Source organism: Lynx rufus, unplaced genomic scaffold (assembly GCF_022079265.1).
Source record: "Lynx rufus isolate CCGP_SWC_20201006 ecotype Redwood Valley unplaced genomic scaffold, mLynRuf1.p SCAF_5, whole genome shotgun sequence".
Taxonomy (NCBI): domain Eukaryota; kingdom Metazoa; phylum Chordata; class Mammalia; order Carnivora; family Felidae; genus Lynx; species Lynx rufus.
In genome coordinates, this window is record NW_025814867.1 from 1,925,747 (window position 1) to 1,950,898 (window position 25,152).

The 25,152-nt window shown below is 45.2% G+C and overlaps 1 protein-coding gene across 1 annotated transcript in view; it reads right to left on the minus strand.

Annotated features, from left to right (window-relative positions):
* Window positions 1-25,152, minus strand: part of FBXL2 (F-box and leucine rich repeat protein 2) — a 44,844-nt gene that overhangs the window by 10,297 nt on the left and 9,395 nt on the right. The window contains exons 2-9 of the mRNA XM_047099903.1: window positions 23,972-24,040; window positions 23,776-23,890; window positions 23,192-23,318; window positions 22,995-23,069; window positions 21,369-21,499; window positions 19,330-19,426; window positions 18,379-18,423; window positions 17,742-17,798 (exon numbers count right to left, since the gene is read on the minus strand). Of these exons, the coding sequence (XP_046955859.1) occupies window positions 17,742-17,798; window positions 18,379-18,423; window positions 19,330-19,426; window positions 21,369-21,499; window positions 22,995-23,069; window positions 23,192-23,318; window positions 23,776-23,890; window positions 23,972-23,996 (672 nt within the window). The 5' untranslated portion in view covers window positions 23,997-24,040. The remainder of the gene's footprint in view (window positions 1-17,741; window positions 17,799-18,378; window positions 18,424-19,329; window positions 19,427-21,368; window positions 21,500-22,994; window positions 23,070-23,191; window positions 23,319-23,775; window positions 23,891-23,971; window positions 24,041-25,152) is intronic.

The following is a 25,152-nucleotide window of genomic DNA, read 5'->3' on the forward strand; positions in this document are numbered from 1 at the left end:
TATTATACTATATGTAAACTAACTGGAATTTAAATAAAAATTTGAAACATTTAAAAAAAAAAAAGAACACACTGATGATTGTCAGAAGTGGGGTGGGGGTGGGGTGAAAAGGGTGAAGGGGTCAAAATGGACAAATTTCCAACCATTAAATAAGTTCTAGGGATGTAATGTATAGCATGGTGACTGTAGTTAATGTTATTTGAAAGTTGCTGAGAGAAAAAAGATCTCATTCTAAGAAAAAAATTTTTTAAATAGGGTGACAGATGTTAACTAAACTCTATCATGTCGATCATTTTGCAATATATACAAATATCAAATCATTACATTGTATACCTGAAGCTAAAATAATATTATATCAATTATACCTCCATTATACCTCTGAGTAGCAGTAATTCTGGAAAATTCAAACTTTACTGCCACAAGGCTTGAGAATGGAGTAAATGCTCGTAAGTGTTCATCAAGACAGAGTTAATGGTTCTTAACAGAAACCTGAGATCAACCACCTACCTGCACTCAGACTGACCACTTTTCTGTGGGATCCTGGGTGGTCTGCCTAAGCAGGGATCCCCATGCCCTGGGGATGGAGTGGGGGTGCTCTGAGAAGAATCCAGTTCAATAATGAGCAAAAGAATAATAGAGCTTCCTGCTTTCAATTAGAGTCAGGTAGGAGCAGGGTGCTGGAAGAAAAGCAAACTGCTGGGTATTAGATTATGATGTGGACTGAAACCACATATGCCATAGATTCACTAATATTCTGGTGATGGAGGAATGGGATGAAAACCCACTCCTGACAGCATGGCTATATCATTTTTATTAAATTGCTATTAATTTGTTCACTTATTAAAGACCTTTTTTAAAGTTAAAAAAAAAAAAGATTGCAGGGAAATTCCAGAGTTTACTACATTTAGTGCAGTTTGATAGCCCAGTTCTCCCCTTGAGGGAGAACAGTGCAGTCAACGAATCTGATGCCCATGTTATTTAGAAAAGTATGCAGGCAGCCATGACTCGGGAGACATACTGAGCACCTTTGATGGTTATGGTTAAACAGACCTTGAACAGTGTGATCTGACATTCCTGGCTTCTCTTGGGCATAAACAGACATAACAAATTCAGATTAATGTTATATAGCCAGATGGCATTTCTGTAATTGAAATTACAATTGTAATTTAAGTTCTCCATTTCAACAGTTTGAGACCTGACACTTTCTCCAAATGCATACAAAAGCAATATCCATCCCACCATAACCGTTCAGGGGCAAAAGAGGTTACACCAAAGTCCTATTACTCATTTGTTCCTTGGCTCTGTGGCCAGCCCTATGGGGCAACGGTGAGTAAGAACACGCTTTTCTGCACTGGTGGAGCAACGGGTCCAGAAATGAAACAGTGTGGCTTTAGACCACTTTAGACCCTTGGACACGCCAAGGGTTAGGAGCCATGAGGGACGAGAGCGAGGAGAGTGTTGTGGGTGGTACTGCAGGGAGCAGGGGGAGAACGGCACGTCCTGCACAGGGGAAGGGAGGGAGCATGGAGATGCCGAAGGGCTGGAGGGAACAGGAGCTGTGCAGGGCACAGGAAGGAGTTTCACCTTGGTTCTCGGGTCACTGGGAAATGCTAAGAAGAAGGCGGTATTCTACTTGGTTTTCAAAGATGCCATCGTGTACTATTACATATCCGCCAGAATGGCTAAAATGAAAAAGATGGAAAGTAAGTTGCCGGGGAGGCCGCCGAGCAACCAGAACTCTCCTCCACCGCGGGGGCTCGGCTGTTGGGACCGAAAGGCACACACGTGTTCATCACAAGACGTTACAATACTGGTCGAATAGCCCCAACCTGGAAACCGCTCATACCGCAAGGAGAATGAACAACGTTCACTTCCATGCAAGAATATGGGGAAATTTCACAAACATAATGGAGAAGACGCCAGACACAGAGGGGTACACATGATAATTCCATTCACACAGTTTGGATAATAAAGTACAAAACAAGGGCAAAACTAATCTGGGGTTAGGGTCAGAAGTCACTCCCCTTGATGGTGGTGGGTGGGTGTCTGTTGGTGACCAGAAGGGAACAGCAGAAAAGGGCTGCCTGGAGTCTGCTAATGTTGATTCTTCATCATTCAGCTTATGCAAGTGCGTTGATATATATACTGATGATAAGTGCTCTTTTCTGCATGTATTTTACTTCAGTAAAAAATTAAAATTGAAAACAAAACCACCAGGGGAGCCTGGCTGGCTCAGTCAGAAGAGCATGTGACTCTTGAGCTTGGGATCATGAGTTCAAGCAAGCCCTATGTTGGGTGTAGACATTACTTTCAATAAACAAATAAACTTTAAAAAAAAAAGGAAAAAAGAAAAGATAAAGCACCCTGTCAGATTATTCAGGATGTAAATGTAGATGCAGTTGGGCAATTAGAAGCCTACTATAATCTTTGAGACAAGGAAATGCCTGCTGGTTTGAGCCCAATGAGTTCTGAGGATGGGACAAATAAGGGGATGGATGAGAGGTGTTTCTGCAAAGGGAAAAAAGAATCAAGAAAGACTGATATTGGCAACAAGAAATAGGCAGCTGAGTACAAATTAGGGGGAAGGGAACCTAGAAAGAAAAAGAGAAATTCTGTTAGACGGTGATGCTTGAAAGGTTCCTCTTTGAGGTCTGTTTGAACAAGGGAAATATTTCCTTTCTCATGAATCCAACCACACTACATAATTCTTCATAAAATAGTATTTATGTAATCAATTACTGATGCTCATTCATTTTTAGCTTTAGAACTGATTTATGAATAAAGCCAGAAAACTTTTCAGGAGGCTGTTTAAATCAAGAAATTGAATTTGAAATTTTTTTAATTAAAAAAAAAATTTAAGTTTATTATTTGAGAGAGAGAGAGAGCACGCGCACAGGGGAGGGACAGAGAGAGAGGGAGAAGAGAGAGAATCTCAAGCAGGCTCCACACTGTCAGCGCAGAATCCAGTGTGGAGCTTGATCTCACGAACCATGAAATCACAACCTGAACCGAGATCAAGAGTCAGACGCTTAACCAACTGAGCCATCCAGGAGCACCCCCCAATTTTTTTGTGTGTCTTTGTTGTTTTTTTGAGAGAGAGAGAGACAGAGCATGAACAGGGGAGGGGCAGAGAGAGAGAGGGAGACACAGAATCCGAAATAGGCTCCAGGCTCTGAGCTGTTAGCACACAGCCCGACGCAGCGCCTGAACTCATGAACTGTGAGATCATGACCTGAGCTGAAGTTGGACGCTTAATGGACTGAGCCACCCAGGCGCCCCCCCCCCTTTTTAATTTTTTTTTGAGAGAGCTGAAATTTTTTTAAAAGAAACAATTATTTACCATAAAGAACAACCAGAAACAAAGCGTGTATGTATGTATATTAATTTACATATACATATATCTGTGAATATACACGCATAGGCATCACGCGGATTAGAGGAAGATGACGATGGAGATGGTGTAAAAGTGTCAGCTTCATTGTTTTAATACAGAGGAACTGAGGAATTAAAACGTTAACAGTTGCCTCTGGGATCAAGCAGATACTCCCATATTAATTGAAAAGCTTCTATACTGGCATATGCAAGTATTTACATGATTTAAAACTGGTTTAATTTAAGGATAATCAGAGGAACTCTTGACCTGTTCCCTGAGTTCACAGGAAAATCTGCCAACATGGTTCACGCAGAAGAAGGGCCTTTTAGTTTACGCTAATGAAGAGCTAAGAGTCAAAGCCTTCTGCTTTAGGCCACGATTTATACATTATCTCATTTATGCTTCAGAGCATCCCTGCAGAATAGGTATTATGATCTCCATTTTACAGATGAGGAAACTGAGGCTCAAAGAAGATGAGACTTGTCCATTATAATCAGCTCAGGCTAGCCTTAAAGCCTCTCCCCAAGCCCAGTATTTTCTTCCCCCTCCCCCACCCTGCATTATGTCCCCCACCCCTGGCATCCTACAGATTTATGACTGGTTTTTATTTCCTCATCTGTTCATGATAGGTATGTTAGGAGGAAGGAATATTCCAGAAAACAAGCTTACCACTGCTAGGCATTATCTAGTTAGGAGTTCCACATTCTGGAAGTGAGCAGCTGATACGAGCCTTCCTGAGAACTCAGGTGGAGGTAGGGCAAGGGGAAGGCAGGGGCAAAGGAGCACAGTAGGGAGGACTGCTTTTAAATGCAACACAGCATAAAGTAAGTAAGGGAGGTCGGGGGGGGGCGGGGAAATCATCTCTCCATCTCACAGAACATTTCTCTAGAAGGAACAGACAGAGGTTATCCCTGAGGGGGTGGGGGAACAGGGTAATTAAGGGTTTTAAATAAGAGTGGGATTTTTCTCTTGTATTCTTGGCACTGAAAAAATTTTTTAATTTTTTCTTTTGAATTTTATCAAATGTTTTCTCTGCATTAATTGATGCAATCGATAATTCTTCTTTTGTAGCCTGTTAACATGGTGGTTACACTGATTCATTTTCAAATATTAAACTAGACTTGTGTCCCTGGAATAAATTGTGCTTGGTCAGGGTAATAAATATTTTTATATATTGCTGAATTCTATTTGCTAATGTTTTGTTAAGGAAGGGCATTTGCTTGTATATCTATATAAGCAATATATATTGGCAGTTTAAAAATTATAAATTCAATTACTTTAGTACTAACAAGGTTATTCAAATGATCCTTTATAATGAACGAGCTGTGTTGGTCTGTGCTTTTTTTTTTTTTAAGTTTATTCAAGAGAGAGAGACAGAGAGAGCAGGGGAGAGGCAGAGAGAGAGAGTCCCAAGTGGCTCTGCACTGTAAGCACAGAGCCCAAGGTGGGGCTTGAACCTACGAATTGCAGGATCATAACCCTAAACCAACTGAGCTGCCCGGTGCCCTTTAGTTCGTGCTTTTAAATGTACTAGGTGAAGTGGTCAAAGTGATTTCTGTGAGATGTTCCTAGCATTCCCTTACCATCCTTAATGTCTTCAGGGCCGGTGGTGATGCCCCGTGTCTCAGTATGTTCGTGGTGTTGTAACAGAATGCTACAGACGAGCTGGCTTACAAACAACAGACCTCTCTCTCTCATGGTTTGGGGGCCAGAAGTCCCAGGTCATGGTGGAGGCATATCTGATATGGTGGCCGGAGACAGCCCCCTTCCTGGTTCACAGCCAAGGTCTTCTCACTGCATAGTCCTCAAGTGGTGGATGTGGGAGGCTCCATCTGGAGGCTGTTTTATAAGAGCATCTAACTCATTCATGAATCACCTCCCATTCAACATATGAATTTCGGGGGGACACACACATTAGCAACAGTAGTACCCTCTCTCATTCTTGATACTGGGAATTTGTGTCTTCTCTTGGTCTTGCTAGAGCTCTGTTTCAAAGAATTGGTTTGCTGATTTTCTTCTATTTATCACATTTCAATTTCATTGGGTTCTCTCATTTTTTCTTTCTTTTCCTTATTTTGCTCTATATCCTTTCTTTTCCTTATTTTGATCTTCTTTTTCTGGTTTCATATGGGTGGGAGTTTAAGATTACTGACATTTGTTTCAAAGTTTATTTTATTTATTTTAAGTAATCTCTACACCCAACATGGGGCTCAAACTCAACCCTGAGATCAAGTCATGTGCTCTACCGACTGAGCCAGCCAGGTGCCCCAAGACTTTACTTATTTTAACGTAATCATTTAATGCCATATATTTACCTGTTACCATTGTTTTGCTATATCCAACACATTTTGATATGTTATATTTCAATTTTCATTTAGTTTAGCTTTTAAAAAATTGCTCTTGGGGTGCCTGGCTGGCCCAGTTGGTGAAGTACACGACTCTTGATCTCGGGGTTGTGAGTTTGAGCCCCATGTTGGGTGTACAGATTAAAGGATAAAAAAAAAAAAAAAAAAGAAATGCTTCTTTCCAAGAGACAGGTGTATTTGCTGGAGTGACATGGCCAAAATTTGTTCTTATGGTTGGTACGTTAACTTTTGGGGGAACGTAATACAGACTTGCTTTAGAAAAAATGGGTGAGGGGCACATGGCTGCCTCAGCTGGTGAAGCACACAACTCTTGACCTCAGGGGCTAAGTTCGAGCCCCATGCTGGGTGTAGAGTACTTAAACATAAAAAAAAAAAAAAAAAAACTTCCCTTGACTCCTCCTGTTTGACCAATGGATTATTTAGAAGTGTGTTGTTTAATTTCCATATCTTCAGAAATCCTATTACCTTGTGTTATTGATTTCTAGTTTGATCCTACTGTGGTCAGAGAACACATTCTGGATTATTTCTTTTTAAATTTTAAGTTTTTTTGAGGTGTTTTATGGATATAGATATGGCCTCTTTTTGTACATGTCCCATGGACTCTTGAGAAGAATGTGTTTTGCTGTTGTATTCTTTTTTATTTTTTAAAAATGTTTATTTTGATGCAAGTGAGCACAAGTGGGGGAGGGGCAGAGAAAGAGAGAGAAAGAATCCCAAGCAGGTTCCGTGTTGCCAGTGTGGGGCCCCACTGGGACTCTAACCCCATGAACTGTCAGATCATGACCTGAGCTGAAATCGAGAGTCGGATGCTTAACCCACTGAGCCACCTAGGCACCCCTTGATGTTGTATAATATAAATGTCCATTAGGTCTATATGTCCATATTCTATAAATGTCCATATTCTATAAATGTCCATTAGGTCCTTAATGGTGTGGAGTTCCTTTTTTTTTTTTTTTTGCATCTACACTTATGGTTTTTTTCCCCCAAGTTTTTACTTAAACTCCAGCTAATTAACATACAGTGCAATATTAATTTCAGGAATAGAATTTAGTGATTCATCACTCACATAACAATACTCGGTGCTCATCACAAGTGCCCTCCCTAATCCTCATCACCTATTTCTACCCATTCTTCTGCCCACCTCTCCTCTGGTAACCATCAATTTGTTCTTTATAGTTAAGAGTCTGTTTCTTGGTTTGCCTCTCTCCACTCTGCTCCCACTCCCTCACCATCATATTCATTTGCTTTGTTTCTTAAACTCCATATATCAGTGAAATCATATTTTTGTCTTTCTCTGACTTACTTCACTTTAGCATAATACTCTCTAGCTCCATCCATGTCACTGCAAATGGCAAGGTTTCATTTTTTAATGGTTGAGTAATATTCCGCTGTGTGTGTGTGTGTGTGTGTGTGTGTGTGTGTGTGTACATCTTTATCCATTCATTAGTCAATGGACATTTGGGCTCTTTCCATAATTTGGCTATTGCTGATGATGCTGCTATAAACACTGGGGTGCATGCATCTCTTCAAATCAGTATTTTTGTACCCTCTGGGTAAATACCTAGCAGTAAAATTGCTGGATCATAGTGTAGTTCTATTTTTAACTTTTTAAGGAACTTCCATACTGTTTTCCAGAGTGGCTGCACCAGTTTGCACTCTCATACTGGTGTCGAGTTCTATATCCTTGTTGATTTTCTGGCTGGTTGCACTATCAATTGTTGAGAGAATACTGACGTGTCCAACTGTAATTGTGGATTTTCTGTTTCTAATAGTTTTTGCTTCACATAATTTGCAATTCTGTTGTTTGGTGCATATACATTATGGATTGCATTGTCCTCTTGGTGGACTGACCTTCTTATCACTATGTCATGTCTTTCTCTCTCCCTGGTAGTTTTCCTTGCTCTGAAGTTTACTGTATCCAACAATAATATAACCATTCCTGTTTTCTTTTGTTTAAAGTTTCTTTTGTATATCTGTCCCTTTCTTTTACTTTAGCCAACCAATAATGTGACATTTGAAGTGAGTTTCTTGTAGCTTATGCTTGGGTCATGTTATTTTATCCACTCTGGCACTCTCTGCATTTTAATTGGTATATTGAGACCATTTATGTTTAATGATATGCTTGGGCTTATTTTGGCCCTTTTCTCCTGTTCTTTCAGCTCTTCATTTCTCTGCCTTACCATGAGTTTCTGAAACATTTTTTAAAATTCCGTTTTGGTTTGCCTACTGTGTTTGACTGTTTCTCTTTTGTAGACTTCTTAGTGGTTGCTCTAGATATTATATTATGCAACCATAACTTATCACAACCTATTGGCATCAAGATTTTACCAACTGGAGTAAAATATGGAAACTTTACCTCCCTTTTAAAAAGTCCTTTCACCCTTCCTCATTTATAATATGTTGTCTTTTTTTTTTTTTTTCAGTGAACTCTAAGGCCAACATGGAGTTCAAATTCACAAATTTGAGATCAAGCGTCGTAGGCTCTAGTGACTGAGCCAGCCAGGTGCCCCTATCATATGTTGCGTTAATTACTTCCTCTATATGCACTGAGAACCACAGCAGACAAGGTTATAATTTTTGCTTCGTCAAATAAAATTTAGAAAACTCAGAATTTAGAAATTTAGAAAAAATCTGTTGTATTTACACATTTTTCCTTGTTCTTTCCACTGTTGCTTCTTCCTTAATGTCCTAAGATCCCTTTTTTCATGATTTCCATTCTTTCCTTAAAATTCTGATTGGGGTAAAAACCACAAAACTTGTAATTTACCATCTTTAACATTTTAAAGCGTACGGTTCAATAGTGTTACATATGCCTACATCATTGTGCAATGGATCTTCAGAACTTTTTCTTTGCAAAGATCTTTCAGAACTTTGCAAAACTGAAACTCTACCCATTAAACACTCCTTATCTCCCCTCCTCCAGCCCCTAGCAATCACCATTCTACTTTGTTTCTATGAATTTGACTACTGTAGATACCCTCATGTAAGTGTAATCACACAGTATCTCTTTTTTTCTTTTTAGATTTTACTGTGCTAAAAACACATAAACTCTATCCTAACACATTTTAAGTGTATCGTTGACTTAGGTACAATGTTGTACAGCAGATCTCTAGACCTTATTTATCTTACTCAACTAAAACTTTATGCATGTTGATAAATAACTCCCCATTTTCCAACCCTCACACACCCTGGTAACCACCATTCCAGTCTTTAATCTTATGAATTAGACTATTTTAGACAGTGCATATAAATGGAATTGTGTGGTACTTGTCTTTCTGTGTCTGGTGTATTTCACCTAGCATAATGTCCTAAAGGTCCATCCACGTTGTCAAATAGTGCAGAATTTCCCTCTTTTTTGAGAGTGAATGGTATTATATTGTATGTATATACCACATTTTATGTATCCATTCATCTGTTGATGGACATTTTAGGTTGTTTCCCCATCTTAGCTATTGTGAATAGTGCTACAATGAAAAATGAGAGTGCTAATCTCTCTTCAAGGTGCTGATTTAAATTCTTTTGCATATATACCTAGAAGTGGAATTGCAGGATCATATTGTAGTTGGATTTAAATTTTGAGGAATCTCCATCTTGTCTTCCACAGTGGCTGCACCATATTGTATCCCTACCAACAGTGCACAAGGCTTCTGGTTCTTCCACATCCTTGCCAACACTTAAAAAAAAATTTTTAATAGCCATCCTGGCAAGTATGATATTTATTTGCATTCTCTTGATGATTAGTGAAGAGCATTTATTCATGTATCTGCTTGCCATTTGTGTATCTTTTTTTGAGAAATATCTATCCAAGTCCTCAGCCTATTTTAATCAGGTTATTAGTTTTTTTTGTTACTGAGTTATATAGTTCCTTCTATAACTTGGAGATGAATCCCTTAGCAGAGAAATGGCTTGCAATATTTTCTCCTGTTCTACAGGTTGCCATTTCACGCTACTGATTGTTTTCTTTTGCAGAAGCTTTTTAGTTGGATGTAATCCTGTTTGTGTAATTTTGTTTTTGCAGCCTGAACTTTCGGTGTCATATCTGTGAAATCACTGCCAAGACCAATGTCATAAAGCTTTTCCCCTCTTTTCCTCTAGGGGTCTGTGTATGTATGTGTGTAATCTCTATGTCCAAAGTGGGGCTCAAACTCGTGACTCTGAGATCAAGAGCTGCATGCTCTACAGATTGAGCCAGCCGGGCACCCCTCCTCTAGCATTCTTACAGTTCAGATCTCATATCTAAGTCTTTGATTCATTTTTGAGTTGTTTTTTTATGTATGAATAAAGTTCAGGTCCAATTTCATTCTGTTACATGTGGATATCCAGTTTTCCCAACACCGTTTGTTGAAGAGATTATCCTTTTCTCATTGTGTGTTCTTGACATCCTTGTTGAACATCAGTTGACTATATGCACATGGATTCATTTCTGGGCTCTCTATTGGGTTCCACTGATCTACATGTTGGTATTTATACCAGTACCATACTGTTTTGGTTACTGTAGTTTCAATATATAACTTGAAATCAGAAGTGTGATGCCTTCAGCTTTGCTCTTTCTCAGGATTGCTTTGGCTCTTCAGGACCTTTGGTGGCTCCATATGAACTACAGCATCACTCTATTTCCGTAAAAAATATTTTTTTTTAATTTTTTTTTCAACGTTTATTTATTTTTGGGACAGAGAGAGCCAGAGCACGAACGGGCGAGGGGCAGAGAGAGAGGGAGACACAGAATCGGAAACAGGCTCCAGGCTCTGAGCCATCAGCCCAGAGCCTGACGCGGGGCTCAAACTCATGGACCGCGAGATCGTGACCTGGCTGAAGTCGGACGCTTAACCGACTGCGCCACCCAGGCGCCCCTCGTAAAAAATATTTTTGAAATTTTGATAGGCACTGCATTGAATCTGTAGATTGCTTTGGGTAGTATGGGACATTTTAATAATATTAATTCCTCCAACCCGGGAACATGGGATGTCTTTCCGTTTGTTTCATTTCTTTCATCAATGTTTTATAGTTTTCAGTATGTAAGTGTTGCACTTCCTTAGTTTACTCTTAAGTATTTTATTCTTTTTGGCGCTAGTGGAAATTGAATTATTTTTCCTAATCCCCTTTTCAAATAGCTCTTTGTTAATGTATACAAAATACAACCAAATTTTGTGTGTTGATTTTGTATCCTGTAAGTTTACTGAATTTACTAGTTCTTTAAGTTTTTAAAATGAAGTCTTTGGGGGTTTTCTCTATATAATACTAAGTTGTCTGCAAACAGGGATATGTTTACTTCTTCCCTGCCAATGTTGATGTCTTTTATCTTTTTTTTGTTTTGTTTTGTTTTTTTAAATCTAACCTCTCTGGCTAAGACTTTTTAGCCTTAATGAAAAGGTATAGAATTTCAACAAATGCTTTTTCTGCATCTACTGAAGTGATCTTGTGATTTTATCCTTTATTCTACTGATGTCCTGTTGGATTCAGTTTGCTAGTATTTTATTGAGGATGTACCCATCTATATTCAGTAGGGATATTGGCCTGTAATTTTCTTTTCTCATGGTGTGTTTAGCTTTGGTACCAGAATAATGTTTGCCTATAAAATGAGTTCAGAGGTGTTTTTATCTCTTTAAGTTTTTGAAAACTTTTGAGAAGGACTGGCATTAATTCCTCTATAAGTGTTCGGTAAAATTCACCAGTGAAGTTACTTGGTCCCAGGCTTTTCATTAGGTGGTTTCTGATGACTGATTCAATCTCTATACTGGTTATGATTCTGATTAAAGATTTCTATTTCTCCATGACTTAGTCTTAGTAGGTTATATGTTTCTAGGAATTCATTCATTTGTTCTAGGTTATCCAGTTTGTTGGCAAATAACTGTTCACAGTTATCTCCATGATTCTTTGTATTCACGTCTTAAGTTGTAATGTCTCTTCTCTTGTTTCTGACTTTACTTGCCTTTCTCTTTTTTTCCATAGTCTAGCTGAGAGTTTGCCAATTTTATGTTTTCAAGAAACTCTGTTTCATTTATTTTTTTCTATTTTCTCCTTTTAAATTTATATCCGCTTTAATCTTTGTTATTTTCTTCTTTTGGCTAACCTTGGGCTTGGTTTGCTTCTTCCTTTCCAGCTTCTTTCTAGCTCTAAGTGTAAAGTTAGATTGCTTTAGGTCTAGTCGTGTATCTAGGTCATGGTTTTTTATTCATTTAGCCACTCTATGTCTTCTGGTAGAGGAATTTAATCCGCTTACATTTAGAGTGATTATTGGGGTACCTGGGTGGCTCAGTCAGTTAAGCGTCTCACTTTGGCTCAGGTCATGATCTCATGGCTCGTGAGTTCGAGCCCCGCATCAGGCTCTGTGCTGGCAGCTTCGGATTCTGTCTCCCTCTCTCTCTGCCCCTCCCCACCTCGTGCTCTGTCTCTCTCTGTCTCTCAAAAATAAACATTAAAAATTTTTTTTAAACATTTGGAATGATTATTGATAAGGAAGGACTTGCTATTTTTAAAGCTAAGGAGGTTCATTTACAGCAGAGATAGGAGGCTGATATGATAGTACTCAGACTTGTTTTTTCTCATCCCCTTTCTTCCACTTCTACTAGGCTGCTAGGGGTCTCCTAGGACTCAGAAGTGTGTGTATGTGCATGTGTGCATGTATGCGTGTGTGTATGTCCCACATCCTGGGCAGTGCTCCCCACCAAAAGCCAGGGACTTAATGGAAATTTATGGAAACATTAAAAAAAATTAAAAATCCAAGCCACTTGTCTGTTAAAGTTAGGATAGGCCATGACCTAAGGAATCCAGACACTTTCCTCTTCCCCAGGGCCCAGAATCTTGCCCTGAAATCTGTTCCAACAAGAACACTGAAACAAGAAATGTCTTCTCCTCCCCCTCACCTCTCTGAGTTTGGTGGTGTGAAACTGAAGGCGCTGGCCAGGCTGCCTTGACAAGGTTGCTTGATACCGTGAGTAAGGGGAATGTAGGGGGTTTAGGATTTCTGATTGCAGGAGCTCCTTGACTGCTCCTTCCTCCAAAAAATCAGCTTCTCATAGGAGGTTTCTGGCATGGCCAGGGAGCTGCTGGCAGTCTCCAGAAAAGGGCTGCAATCCTTGGGACCTGAGCACCATAGTGGTAGGGACCACCTTTATCACTCACACAAAAGTTTCTCAGATTTGGGCTGGCTTGTTTATATCTCACTTTGTTCCAAAAGAGGATTGAAAGTGGCTTCCCCTGGCTAAGCCTTGTGCCAGGTGCTATTGGTAGAGGAGAGAGGGAAGATCCTGTCTCTGTCTTCTGGGAATTGATGTCCAAATCACAATCCTAGACTACTCCTAAATTCCCATTGCTAATAGTGTAACCACTAAAAAAAAAAAAAAAAAAAAAAAAAAAAAATTCAAGGCATAGAGATATGGCTAAAAAGCCAACAGATAAGTCAAAATACAATTAAATAGTTAACCCAAAAAGAAGGTGGGAAAAGGGCAAAGAATAGAAAACAAAAGGGGAAAAACACCCAACCGTATCAATATTACATTAAATATAAAGGACTAAACATTTCGATTAAAAGAGAGTTTCTCAAACTGGATAAAATCAAGCCAGTCTTTATATATGAAAACATAGACAAGCTGGAAGAAAATGAGATGCCAGGCAAAAAGTAAGCATAAAAAGACATATTAATATTGGTAGACTTCCAGACAATGAGTTTTTTCAGTGATAAAGGACATTTAATGGTGATAAAAATGTCAATTCATCAGGAAGATGTAGCTAGCCATCATAAATTTGTATGCACCCACATCGGAGGATAAGACCTCAGTGAGGATAAACTTAAAGTCTCAGCCATGGGATACTGTGTACTGGGAGTGGGGTTTAGCCCCAGCAGCTGGGACAGGATTTGTGGGTCCCCTGTGGGCTTGGACTTGCTCTGCTCATAAAGTTTCAGGAGTGACCCGAGTCTAGCTGAGATAACCAGAAGGCATGAATAAACCAGGGTCCCTAATTTGGAAGCAAAATATGGGCCAGCTGGCTCTCGGGCATGCCACGGAACACCGGGCCTTCGGACTGCGAGCCCTCACCTCCGCTTCTCACCGTCAGCCTGGGAGGTCTCACAGACACCCTGGAGAGGGACAGGTCTGCCCACTTAGCAGGAGCCGTGAGGCCCTGGTCCTGCCTGTCACTGAGCCTCATGTCCTCTCCTCCCTCACTCTGAAACCCAGCCATGGCTTCCGTCAGACTAAGAGTATGTACTGTTTCCAGCACACAAATGGCTGGTAAGCCCTTCTCGACCTTATGCCTGCTCCTGCTTCGAGGCTGGCTCAGCAGGGGCAGCTGGGTGTCTCAGTCGGTGTAGCGTCCGTCTCACGGTTCCACGGGTTTGAGTCCCGCATGGGGCGCTGCGCTGACAGCGTGGGGTCTTCTCGGGATTCTTTCTCCTTCTCTCTCTGCCCCTCCCCCACTCACGCTGTCTCTGTCTCTCAAAACAAATAAGTAAACTTAAAAAAAATTAAAAAAGAACACCTGGGCTCAGCAGCTGAAAGTTAAACAGAATGACAGCTGTGCTAAGTGAAGGTGAATCTTGAGGATCGAGGGATTGAGTTAATAACTGACCAGACGATTTAAGGGAGAGGGAGGGGACATCGAGTGGGGACTGGCAATCCCAAGATGGTGGGTTCAAAGTACCCATTTAGGTTCGATTCGGGTCGCAGGTGGGTGACAGGAGTGACTGGGAAAGACAGGAGATGCTGGTCAGATTGTGAGCTGCGACACTGAGACATTGACAGCACACAGTCTGCTTCACGCTGTTATCTTCCAAGGCGTTAAATGTTTCACTTTAAAATGGACAACGTATTCACCTAAATGGTACCAAGTCCCTATTTTTCCTCTAGAGCAGTTGAATAGCGTTTCGATAATGAGATTGTCTCGTATCCCCAGGAGCGGCCTTCTAGCAGTTGGGTGACTTAAATGCTTGTCATTCTGAAAGCACAGTGACTGACCAGGCCCCTGACGGCCTGGGCTTCCTACACAACATCCCTGAGCTCTGACCAATCTGGATGAAAGATAAAGCTCTACAGCAATGAAGACAGGAATGGGGCTTTTGCTTTTAGGGTATATTCCTTACTCTTTAATATAATAAACTGCCTGGGGCACCTGGGGGGCTCAGTCGGTTAAGCGTCCGACTTCAGCTGAGGTCACGATCTCGTGGCTTGTGAGTTCGAGCCCCACGTCGGGCTCTGTGCTGATGGCTCGGAGCCTGGAGGCTGCCTCCGATTCTGTGTCTCCTCCTCTCTCTGCCCCTCCCCTGCTCATGCTCTGTCTCTCAATAACAAATAAATGTTAAAAAAAATTTTTTTTAATGTGTACATAATAAACTGCTAAAATTCTTCTTGGATAGCCTCTGGGACAAATGAGTTGCATAATAAGATTTTCAAAAGTCCCTCCGAACTGGCTCTGGCATTGAAAACGAAAGCAGGAAACAAAGCAAGTTTGAAAATCAACAGAACCTACCAGCGAGACGGCCTAAGCCTACAAGTTAAAAGTAGGGCGCATCTAAGGAAGGCCTCGGAAACTGAAATGTTGGGAGCTGAGACGTGATGGTCACCTGGCTTTGGACCGGCGGTCACGTCCCTCCTCCTGCTCGCAGATCTTTACAGTAAGACACAAAAGCCGTTTTCCAAAATTCTGAGTCTGTGGAGCCTTCCCCCCAGTAGTAACTGCCTCCTCTGATCTCTGCAGGCTGGAGTCGCGGTCCCCGAGGGGGACCCCAGAGAGGCCTGTCCCCGGCTCTGTCGAGAGACAGCACCGTCTGAAGCTCCCTCAATAAGGCGGGCCGCCCGCTGGCCGGCACGGGGCTGCTCTCAGTGGCCGCCTGGCTCAGCATGACGCCTGCGGGGAAGGGGTGGGCAGGAGCCACTGGGCACACTCACGGCCTCCCGGCCTCTAACCTCCGGGTGCACTGCGGGCACGGGCGCTGCACACGGGCGCCGTCTGCACAGGAGACGCGCATTTCTCCCCAGGCCCGCGCTCTCACCTGAGGGCTGCCCCCGTCACAGTGCCTAGCGCTCCCGGAGCACGGTATCCCCAAAACGAGGATCCAGGCCACCTCTCCAGAGTTTCAGAGTGAGCATCAAGTTGGCCTCTCCTGGTGAATTTTTTTTCATTTTTGAAAAAGTTTCATGATTTCTCTTAAGTTTATTCATTTTGAGAGCGTGCGAGTGGAGGAGGGGCAGAGCGAGGGAGAGAGAGAATGCCAAGCAGGAACTCACAAACCACCAGATCACAACCTGAGCTGAAGTCGAGTCAGACGCTCAACCGACTGAGCCACCAGGTGCCCCTGATGACCCGTCTTTTATTCTCTGGGGCCTAGAATAGAGCCTGGCACGTGGTGGCCAACAGGGGTTCGTAGCCTGAATGGGGTGAACGTGCAACAGACGCAATCCAGATCGTTCCTTGTTCTGTCCCGGCGACTACGCATTATCAACGCTAAGCTTGGACTGCAACTGCCACTGTTTCCCTGCTTTTCCGCTACTAATCCTTCTTAGTTTTTATTTGGGGCTCTTGGACTTGTGGCCTTATTATAGCTCATCTTTCATTCTAAAGTCCCATTTCTAGAAGGAGCTTGTAGAAGTATAGGGACAAGATGGAGAAGACTTTCAGTCGCCAGTGTCCCTGCTGGGAGAACACCTGACATCTGTCAGACGGACCCACTCTGTCGCCAGCGGGCCCCACACTCCTCGGGAGGCACAGAGCTAGTAGGAGGTTTGCTGTGCCGGGTGGGCCTCCACTTGGGCCCCTCCACCCTGATCTGAGATTTCCGGTGGATGTTGATGAAGGCCTGGGAGTCTGAGTGCAGGGTACCTCAGGGCAGGGCAGCAAGAACGCTGAGCAGCCAAGAGGAGGGGTTGAAGTGGGAAATAAAGCACAGGGCTCCTGAATTTCCCATCTCTGAGAGCCTGGGGGTCAAGGGGGATAGGAGTAGAGAGGGTCAAGTCAATTATAAAACTGGATCTGAACTAATTTGGGAGTAAAGGCAGCACTACAAAATTATCTGCATTCCGTATGCAGACACGTAGGGAGGGAGACAATTTAGAGGGTTTGGATACAATCTGACTCCAGACCCTTCACAAAAAAGAAAGTACCAGAGCTGTCCACGTCCAGCTGGACTTGTACCTGGAGGGAAAAGTATCCAGAGGAAATGTGACCATAAGGAAAACTGGTGGGGACGCTAACTCAAGGCCAAAGGAGTTTGAATGACGTTACAAAAAGTTCTAGCCCCTGAGGAGAGAGCAAGTTTCAAAGACCACAGTTTCCGTAGCTTAAGAAAAACCTGTGGCGTGCCTCAGGGGGAGGAGAAAGACCAGACTCCGTGGAGGCCAAGAGATCTGGGGCCTCTGAGCAGTCGTGCGACTTCGGGCAAGTTTCTTAGCTGCTCTGAGCCGCAGGGTCCTCACTGCTAAAAAGGGGACGTCCAGAGTGCCTCCACCCAGGGCTGTGGGGGGATTAAAACGAGGCAGTGTGTCCAGGGGCACAGCACGGCTTACACGGGCTCGCCCAGTGAACGCAAGGATGCCTTCCTTGTCCGGGCTTGCTCGCCGTCTAACGGCCGCTCGTGAAATGTGCACGAGAGGTCCGCATGGCCAAGAGTCTCGGTGACACTTTTCACGGCTCATTTAGGATCCTGCGAGGTATTCTCATGCCCGTCCCCCTGTAGATATATGCGAGCAGGTATGGAATGCACGTATGACACAAGGATGGCCTCAATCTCTTGTCTAGATCTATCATCGAAACACGCTAAGTTCACCGTCCCTGAGACGATGACTGTGAACGGAGTGGTAAGGACGCGGGTCTCTAGACTAGGTTTGCATTGTAAAATGAAAGCAGGAACATTTAGATACCCTGCCTCCCAAGTTAGCCCAACTAACAGATCTTTGAAACCAAGAATGATGGCGCCTTTACAGAAAGGAAAACCAGAGAGACTCTCGGTGCCAGGGGAGAGCTCTTTCGTCCCTAAGCGGCGCATAATGTCACGAAAATCCCGAACTCACCAGGGCTTGCAGCTTGGGACAGTGGACGGAGAGCTGGATGAGAGTGCTGTCGGTTATCTGCAGACAAACACGCTGTGTCAGTGTGGCTTCTACGCCAGAACCTAGCGCCCGATTTGGGCTTCTCCTGAACACGAGGATCGAAGGTGCAAAATGGAACTGAAAGCTCATCGCCAGCACACCCGGGCTGGGGGCTCCTCTCACTGCAGGCAACCTCAGACCTGCCCACTCGTATGGTCACTAAGCTGCTCTTTGGGCTCTCCCCTTGGGCCCCACGAGGGCCCAGGGACAGGGGACACACAGGAAGTAGGTAAGGAGGGTCCCCCAGGATTCTCCTCTGTGGAGTCACCCCATCACTGGACACGCAAGCTTAAGTCTCCCTTCGGCTCTGGGAAAGACGTATGTATTTCGATGTCTGCAAACAATGGAGCTGAACGTCTCAGCTGTAGCCGGGATGGCTGAGAGGAGCCCAAGGTCCATGCAGCCCGCTGTCAGGCCCTCGTGGGTTCCCAGGCCCTGAGACGCACATGGCGGCAGGCAGGGTGCACACAACAGCCAGGTGGGGTGTGGGTGAGTGGCTGAGGCCCGCCGTCGGGACTGAGGGGCCAGCGCTAGCAGGGCTTGTCAGGAGTCTACTCACCAGGACGCATTCTTCAAGATCCATCTTCTCCAGATCGTGGCAATTCTGAAAAAGCCAATAAAACCACCCCCACCATGCGGTCAGTGGTCAGGGCAGTACTGGTGGCGTGTGTGTGTGCGTGCGTGCGTGCGTGCGTGTGTGTGTGTGTGTGTGTGTACTGGCCCCACCTCCCTTACTCTCCTCCAGGAAGGGGCGTGCCCTGCCCCTGTGTGAACCGGCCCCGCCTCCCTTACTCTCCTCCAGGAAGGGGGTGCCCTGTCCCTAAGCTGACCCAGCGAGCCAGCACTTGTGAGCAGTGCCTTCTGAATCACACTCACTTAAACGGGAATGCGGCTGCCCTGGGCTGCGCCTCCTTCTCTCACCCCGAAAGGTAGTGGCCTCCACCTTCCTAGCGGCTCATGGATATCATCCTGTACATTTTAGCCACAGAAGAGGCTCTGGGAAGGCATGGGGCGTGGTGCTTGGGCACAGTGTGGACAGGTGAAGGTTAGGGGAGGAGGAAGGGAGCATATCACCATCCCCACAAGGTCACGGGTTCCCGGCAGCAGGCCAGAGGGGACCTCCATGATGGTCACGTCTGCCAGGTGAGGCGGAAAAGGGAACAGAGGCGGGGCACAGCCCACCTGGAGGAGGCACCAAGAGGCTAGGTTAGGGTGCGCGGGGGGAAGGGCACGTACCGCAGGGAGGACGTTCTCATTGTGGTCCCACCTGACCAGGTGACAGTGAGGTCTAGACTGCTCCAGGACCTCCTGCGGGGCCACCTGAGCTTTCTGGGACAATGGGGAAATGCACCCTGTGCCCGTCATTCTACTTGGCAGAATACCAAGAACACCACTTGGTCAACTCTGTGACGGGACACGCACTTTGCACACTCCAAAACCACTGCGAGTCCTTTGGAAGTGAGGGCGGTGAATTACAGTTGGGTTTTGTTTTTTGAAAGCTCTGCCTTACCCGAGCTAGAAGTGTAAAGCCTGCATCAGTCAAATGGGAACACCGAGCAGCCTCCAAAATCCTGGGATGCGAAGCGCACGGGAGGAAAAGGTAGTGACTGGTTAACAAGAGAAAACAAACTTTATGATGCACACTCTTGACTTTTTTCTGCTGACACACCTCCGCTTCTGGAACAGTCCTGAGGACTGCTGTCCCCTGCCCAGATGAGAGGAAGGAGGCTTAAGGAGACACGTGGCCTGCTCTACGGCCCAAAGTTCCAGCCCAAACTTGGGAGTGAACCCAACAATCTTTCCACAAAACCAGGACATTGTTGCTGCTGTTGTTTTTAAGCATTATTCCAATATTTGTTGAATGTTTTGTAAGGAGGCTCGAGCCCAATGCAGGACTCAAACTCACAACCCTGAGATCAAGACCTAAGCCAAGATTAAGAGTCAGACACCTGGGGCGCCTGGGTGGCTCAGTCCGTTAGGCGGCCGACTTCGGCTCAGGTCATGATCTCGCGGTCCGTGGGTTCGAGCCCCGCGTCAGGCTCTGTGCTGACAGCTCGGAGCCTGGAGCCTGTTTCAGATTCTGTGTCTCCCTCTCTCTGACCCTCCCCCGTTCATGCTCTGTCTCTCTCTGTCTCAAAAATAAACAAACGTTAAAAAATAAAAAAAAGAGACACCTAACCAACTAAGCCCCCCAGGCGCCCCCATCTAATATTTGTTGACTTTTAAACACAATTAAAATCAACTTTTACTGAACAAAATCGTCTTGATATAGACTGAATTTAACGAAATTCCCAGTTACCGTAAAGGCAATTTTAAAAATTTGCAGCCAGTGAAAAAACATGAGTTAATTCTCAATGCCCATGCTTAACAGGGACAGGGGGATAAATAACACTCTGAAGTTAAGTACTCCCTTATAGCAGTAATTTTGACCACCTTCTGACAACTTTTGATCATCCACATTCCTTCCCCTATTCAAAAATATCAAAATTCCCCAGAATCGTCCCTAATGAAAAGACAACAGACAGTCCTTAGAAGATGGGAAACTGGCCGAAACAGGGGAAATGGATCCGTTTCACCGACAAGTAAACAAGGAAAGAAGTATCTTTTTTCCGCCTCTTGCACAGGGGTTAAGATGACCGGTTCTGAGGTCAAAGTTTCAAGTTCAAACTCTACTTTTACGTCCTACTCATCACGTGACTCAGTATATTATGTGATTTTCCTGGAGCCCCGGTTTCTCCTCTGCCAAACAAGTGGGAATAGCAGCGCATGTCTCCTAGAGATGTGGGGAGGATCGAATGCGATAACGATACGTGAGTTCAACTGACGTTAGCGTTAGCATTTTGCTGCCATTATTAAAGTCTTAAGATTCAGGGCGCCTGGGTGGCTCAGTCGGTTAAGCGGCTGACTTCGGCTCAGGTCATGATCTCGCGGTCGGTGAGTTCGAGCCCCGCATCGGGCTCTGTGCTGACAGCTCCGAGCCTGGAGCCTGCTTAGGATTCTGTGTCTCCCTCTCTCTGACCATCCCCCACTCACACTCTGTCTCTCTGTCTCAAAAATAAATAAACGTTAAAAAAAAAAAATTAAAAAGAAAGTTTTAAGATTCACAGTACTTCTGGAGGATCAGAAAACCAATCGTTTTTGTTAAAACGAGACCTCCTTCTGCTAGGGAAGACGACAAATAAAGCGACTGTGATCTCCCCCCACTTCTGTCCATTTAGTGACCGGTTTGGAGGAGAATCTGGTAACGTCTGGATGTGAGGCTATCGTGGTGACACCGTCAGGGCACTCTGACGTCAGCGGCCGGGACAGGATGGGGCAAATCAGGCGGGCACACGGGTGAAGTCCGTCAAGAAGTTGCAGTTCAGACTCCGGGCGGCGAACTGGGTTACGCTCCGTCCCGCCCCAACCCGAGGGACGAAAGCCGCCGCCGACGGGGCCACCACCTCCTCCGTCCCCACCCACTCCACCCGCTCGGGAGCCTTTCCCTTCCTGCAGGGGGGCCTCCGGCCGCGGGCTCCGGGCTGCGAAGCCAAAGCGCGGCGCACTCACTGGAGTCGCGGGCAGTTGAGAGCCAGGGCTGTGAGGGAGGCGTCCGTGAGGTGGCTGCAGCCCGAGAGGCACAGGGCCTGCAGCCGATGGCAGCCGCGGCAAATGTGCACGACTCCTTCATCCGTCACGCGCTGCGGAAAACCAGAACAGGAAGGGGCGTCAGAAGGCACCGGCGACACCGGAGGGAGGGCAGAAAAACGCGATCTAGTGCCGGCCGGCGGGTCTGGGCTGCCAGTTACTAGCATTTCACCCTAACGATTTAAATGAAACAAGGTGAGGGGCGCCCGGGGGGGCTCAGTCGGTTGGGCGGCCGACTTCGGCTCGGGTCGTGACCTCGCGGTCCGTGGGTTTGCGCCCCGCGTCGGGCTCCGTGCTGACGGCTCGGAGCCCGGAGCCCGTTTCAGGTTCTGTGTCTCCCTCTCTCTCTCTGCCTCTCCCCCGCTCATGCTCTGTCTCTGTCTCTCTCTGTCAAAAATAAATAAACATTAAAAAAAACGAAGAACATGCTTTAAAAAAGTAAATAATAAACACATACATACATAAAACAAGGTGATGCACAGGGTGGACCTGTGTTTGTCACCTCCGCACAGCTTCAACATACCTGAGTGCTACTAACAGGGACTGAATCTTTAAAATTCCGTTTTCCTCCCCGGCATTGATTTGATTTTGTTTTTTTCAGGAAAAGTTCATAAACTCGTGTTAAAAATCACATTAGATAAAGAGCTCGTAGGAATTGCCCGGTTAAGTGACAGAACAATTTTTGGTTGAATTTCTCCAGATTAATGCTTTAAATATCTACCGTCTAAATCATATGTGTATATGTTTATAACATGCCCTCAAATGTTTTAGAAAATGGTAAATGGAGGAAGTCACTAAAAGATTGACAAGTTGCTCGCACGTTGACATTGCACGTGAAGTCACCTGTCAGTGCTCTCCTAACACAATTCAGGGTCTGAACACTGAACAGCGCCCGTCAGGTCGTTACTTGTCCGGAAGGCGGTTTCTCTTGTATCTGCCACCATCAAGGATTCCAAAGACGCCTATGATTCGTTCACTAAGTAGCGCGCGCAACCAATTTCTCTCACTCTTCTCAAAACTTATGCTCCCCTTGAGACACCCGCAGGACGCAGCACGCGGCCTCTTCAAGGGTCAACAGTGACGATGGCAGTGAGGAAGCAACAGGAGCGTTTCGCACACTAACGCTACGACGGAAGTGACACCTTGATCTCGCATTTATCCTTTATCTTTCAACGCACCGTCGCATCTGTCATTTCATTTCATCCACTGAGAGGGGACGACCGTCATCCTCCCCATTTTGGAAGTGAAGAGAGCAAAACAAAACACTGAGACCTTACCAGGGATTCCCTCAGGTTCGTGACGGTTCACGGAATTCCTGGTGTCTTACAACAGACCAAGACCCCGGTTGTAGGGGAAACGTCAGCGGCTCTGCATGGGCCATCTCACTTCGGCTGTCATTCTTTCATCTTGTGGCAAAGCGACAGACGCGCGAGGACACAGACTGGGAACCGAGGGTGTGCTGACCCCCACCCCCCTGCCTGGGTGCCTAGAGGCGGGGCCCGCAGCGGACCCCGGGGGAGGGCGCCCCCAGGGAAGCGCGTCACTTACCGAGCAGGACTGTAGGTTGAGGCTCACGAGCTCGTGGCAGTAATTCTGAATGTGCTTCAGGGCTTCGTCTTCTAACTGAGCGGACACAGAAAACAGAAGAGGAGGGAACCGGCTGCGGGCGCGGCGGAGAACCAGGAGGGACCAGCAGCAGCTCTCCGGTGAGGGGCCCACGCCGTGTGTCGCCGGCCCCTCGGTACCTGCGTGCAGCCCCTCAGGAGCAGGGCTTTCAGGCCGCGACAACCTCGCACCAGCGCCTCGATGCCGTCCTTCGTGATCTGGTCACACCACGACAGGTTCAGGTATTCCAGGTTTCGGCAGCCCTCACTGGGGGAACGAGAGGCGACGCGACGCGTGGGCAACCCGTCCCACGGAGAGCTTATGACCGAGCGTGAGCTCGGTAAATCACAAGCCACTCGGGGAGAGAAAATCGCTGTGACCCGAGTCTCCTATTTCTTGTTCCAATGGGACCGCTAGGTTTCAGACAGGGTGCCCGGGGGCTCAGTCGGTTGAGCGTCCGACTTCGGCTCAGGTCACGATCTCGTGGTCGGTGAGTTCGAGCCCCGCGTCGGGCTCTGTGCTGACGGCTCGGGGCCTGGAGCCTGCTTCGGATTCTGTGTCTCCCTCTCTCCCTCTGCCCCTCCCAACTAGCACTGTCTCTCTCTCTCTCTCAAAAATAAACATTTAAGAAATTAAAAAAAAAAAAAAAGATAGATGGAAAGGTTTTAGACACACCAGGATGCTCGTAGGTTAGGGTGTTTCTCCAGGCAGCGGGCATTCTCACCTGATCCCTTTCAAGGAGCTGTTTGTAATAGACACACAGGAAGTCAGATCCAGATGTTTCAGCTTGGAACAGAATCTGCTAAGGCTATAACACGTGCTGGAAAAGAGCAGACACACTAAAGATATTTTCAACCATGTTTCTCTCCCCTCACTCTCCGCATGGTCAATTAGCCACCGAACTAACTCTCGTTACTTACCTGTCAGTGATTTTGGTGCAACCATTGAGGTTTAAATGTTCAATGTTGCGGCAGTTCTGTGCAAAGGTCCTAAAAAGAGAAAACATTTAAAAACTCCCTGGACAGCCACTAGAGGGCGCGGGTCACCATTCACATTTAGAACAATGCTCCTCAGCTAAAAATTTTGTTTTACTGTGCAAAGAGCATTTAACATGAGACTTACTCTCCACAAATTTTAAGAGTACAATATATTATGGCTGACTTTAGGTACTGGTGCTCCGCAAACTTTAATGTGCACATGAAACAGCTAGGGTTCTTCCCACAGTGCAGATTCTAACGGTACTGCTAAGCAAACTGCTTAACGGTCTGTGATTGTCTTTCTTTTCTTTCTTTCTTTCTTTCTTTCTTTCTTTCTTTCTTTCTTTCTTCTTCCTTCCTTTCTCTTCCTTTCCTTTCTTCTTTTCCTTCCCTTCATCCATCTCCCTCCCTTTCTTTTCCTTCTTTTCCTTCCTTCCCTTCTACCTTTTCTTTCTTTTTCTTTCTTTTTTCCTTTCCTTCCTTTTCTTTTTTTTTCCTTCTTTCTTTCCTTTCCTTCCTTGCTCTCCTTTCCTTCCTTCCTTCCCTTCCTTTTCTTTCTCTCTCCCTTCCTCCCTCCCTTCCTCCCTCCCTCCCTTCCTCCCTCCCTTCCTCCCTCCCTTCCTTTACTTCCTTCTTTTCCTTCCTTCCCTTCTTTCTTCCTTTTCCTTCCTTCCTTCCTGTCTGCATTTCTACAAAATTCCCAAGTGATGCCAGTGCAGCTGCTCTGGAGCTACACGTTGAGAAGCAAAGCCTAAGACTGACTATGCATCGGTCATAATTCTCCTTCAACCCACACCTTGGTGGGTTGATATCCGAGGGTGGAGACCTGGCTCCTTGTTACTTCTCTTTATAGAAAAATCAGTTCGAAGCAAGGGGGTTGAATCTTTCTTGTATTGTGCCACGCTGTCATTTGGTTATTTAAGAGCCTTCCTGGAGAAACCATCTTTGGCCACTGATAGGGTCAGTGGTTGATCAGTACGAAGAACCATCCAGCTACTGGTGCAAATACTCAGTCACAAAAGGCAACTTCCTCAATAATTTGTGGGCTGGTAGCAAGGCCAGAAGTGGAAAATTAAATATCTCTTCCTCTCCACTTACTCTTTAACATATCAGCTTGGACTGGC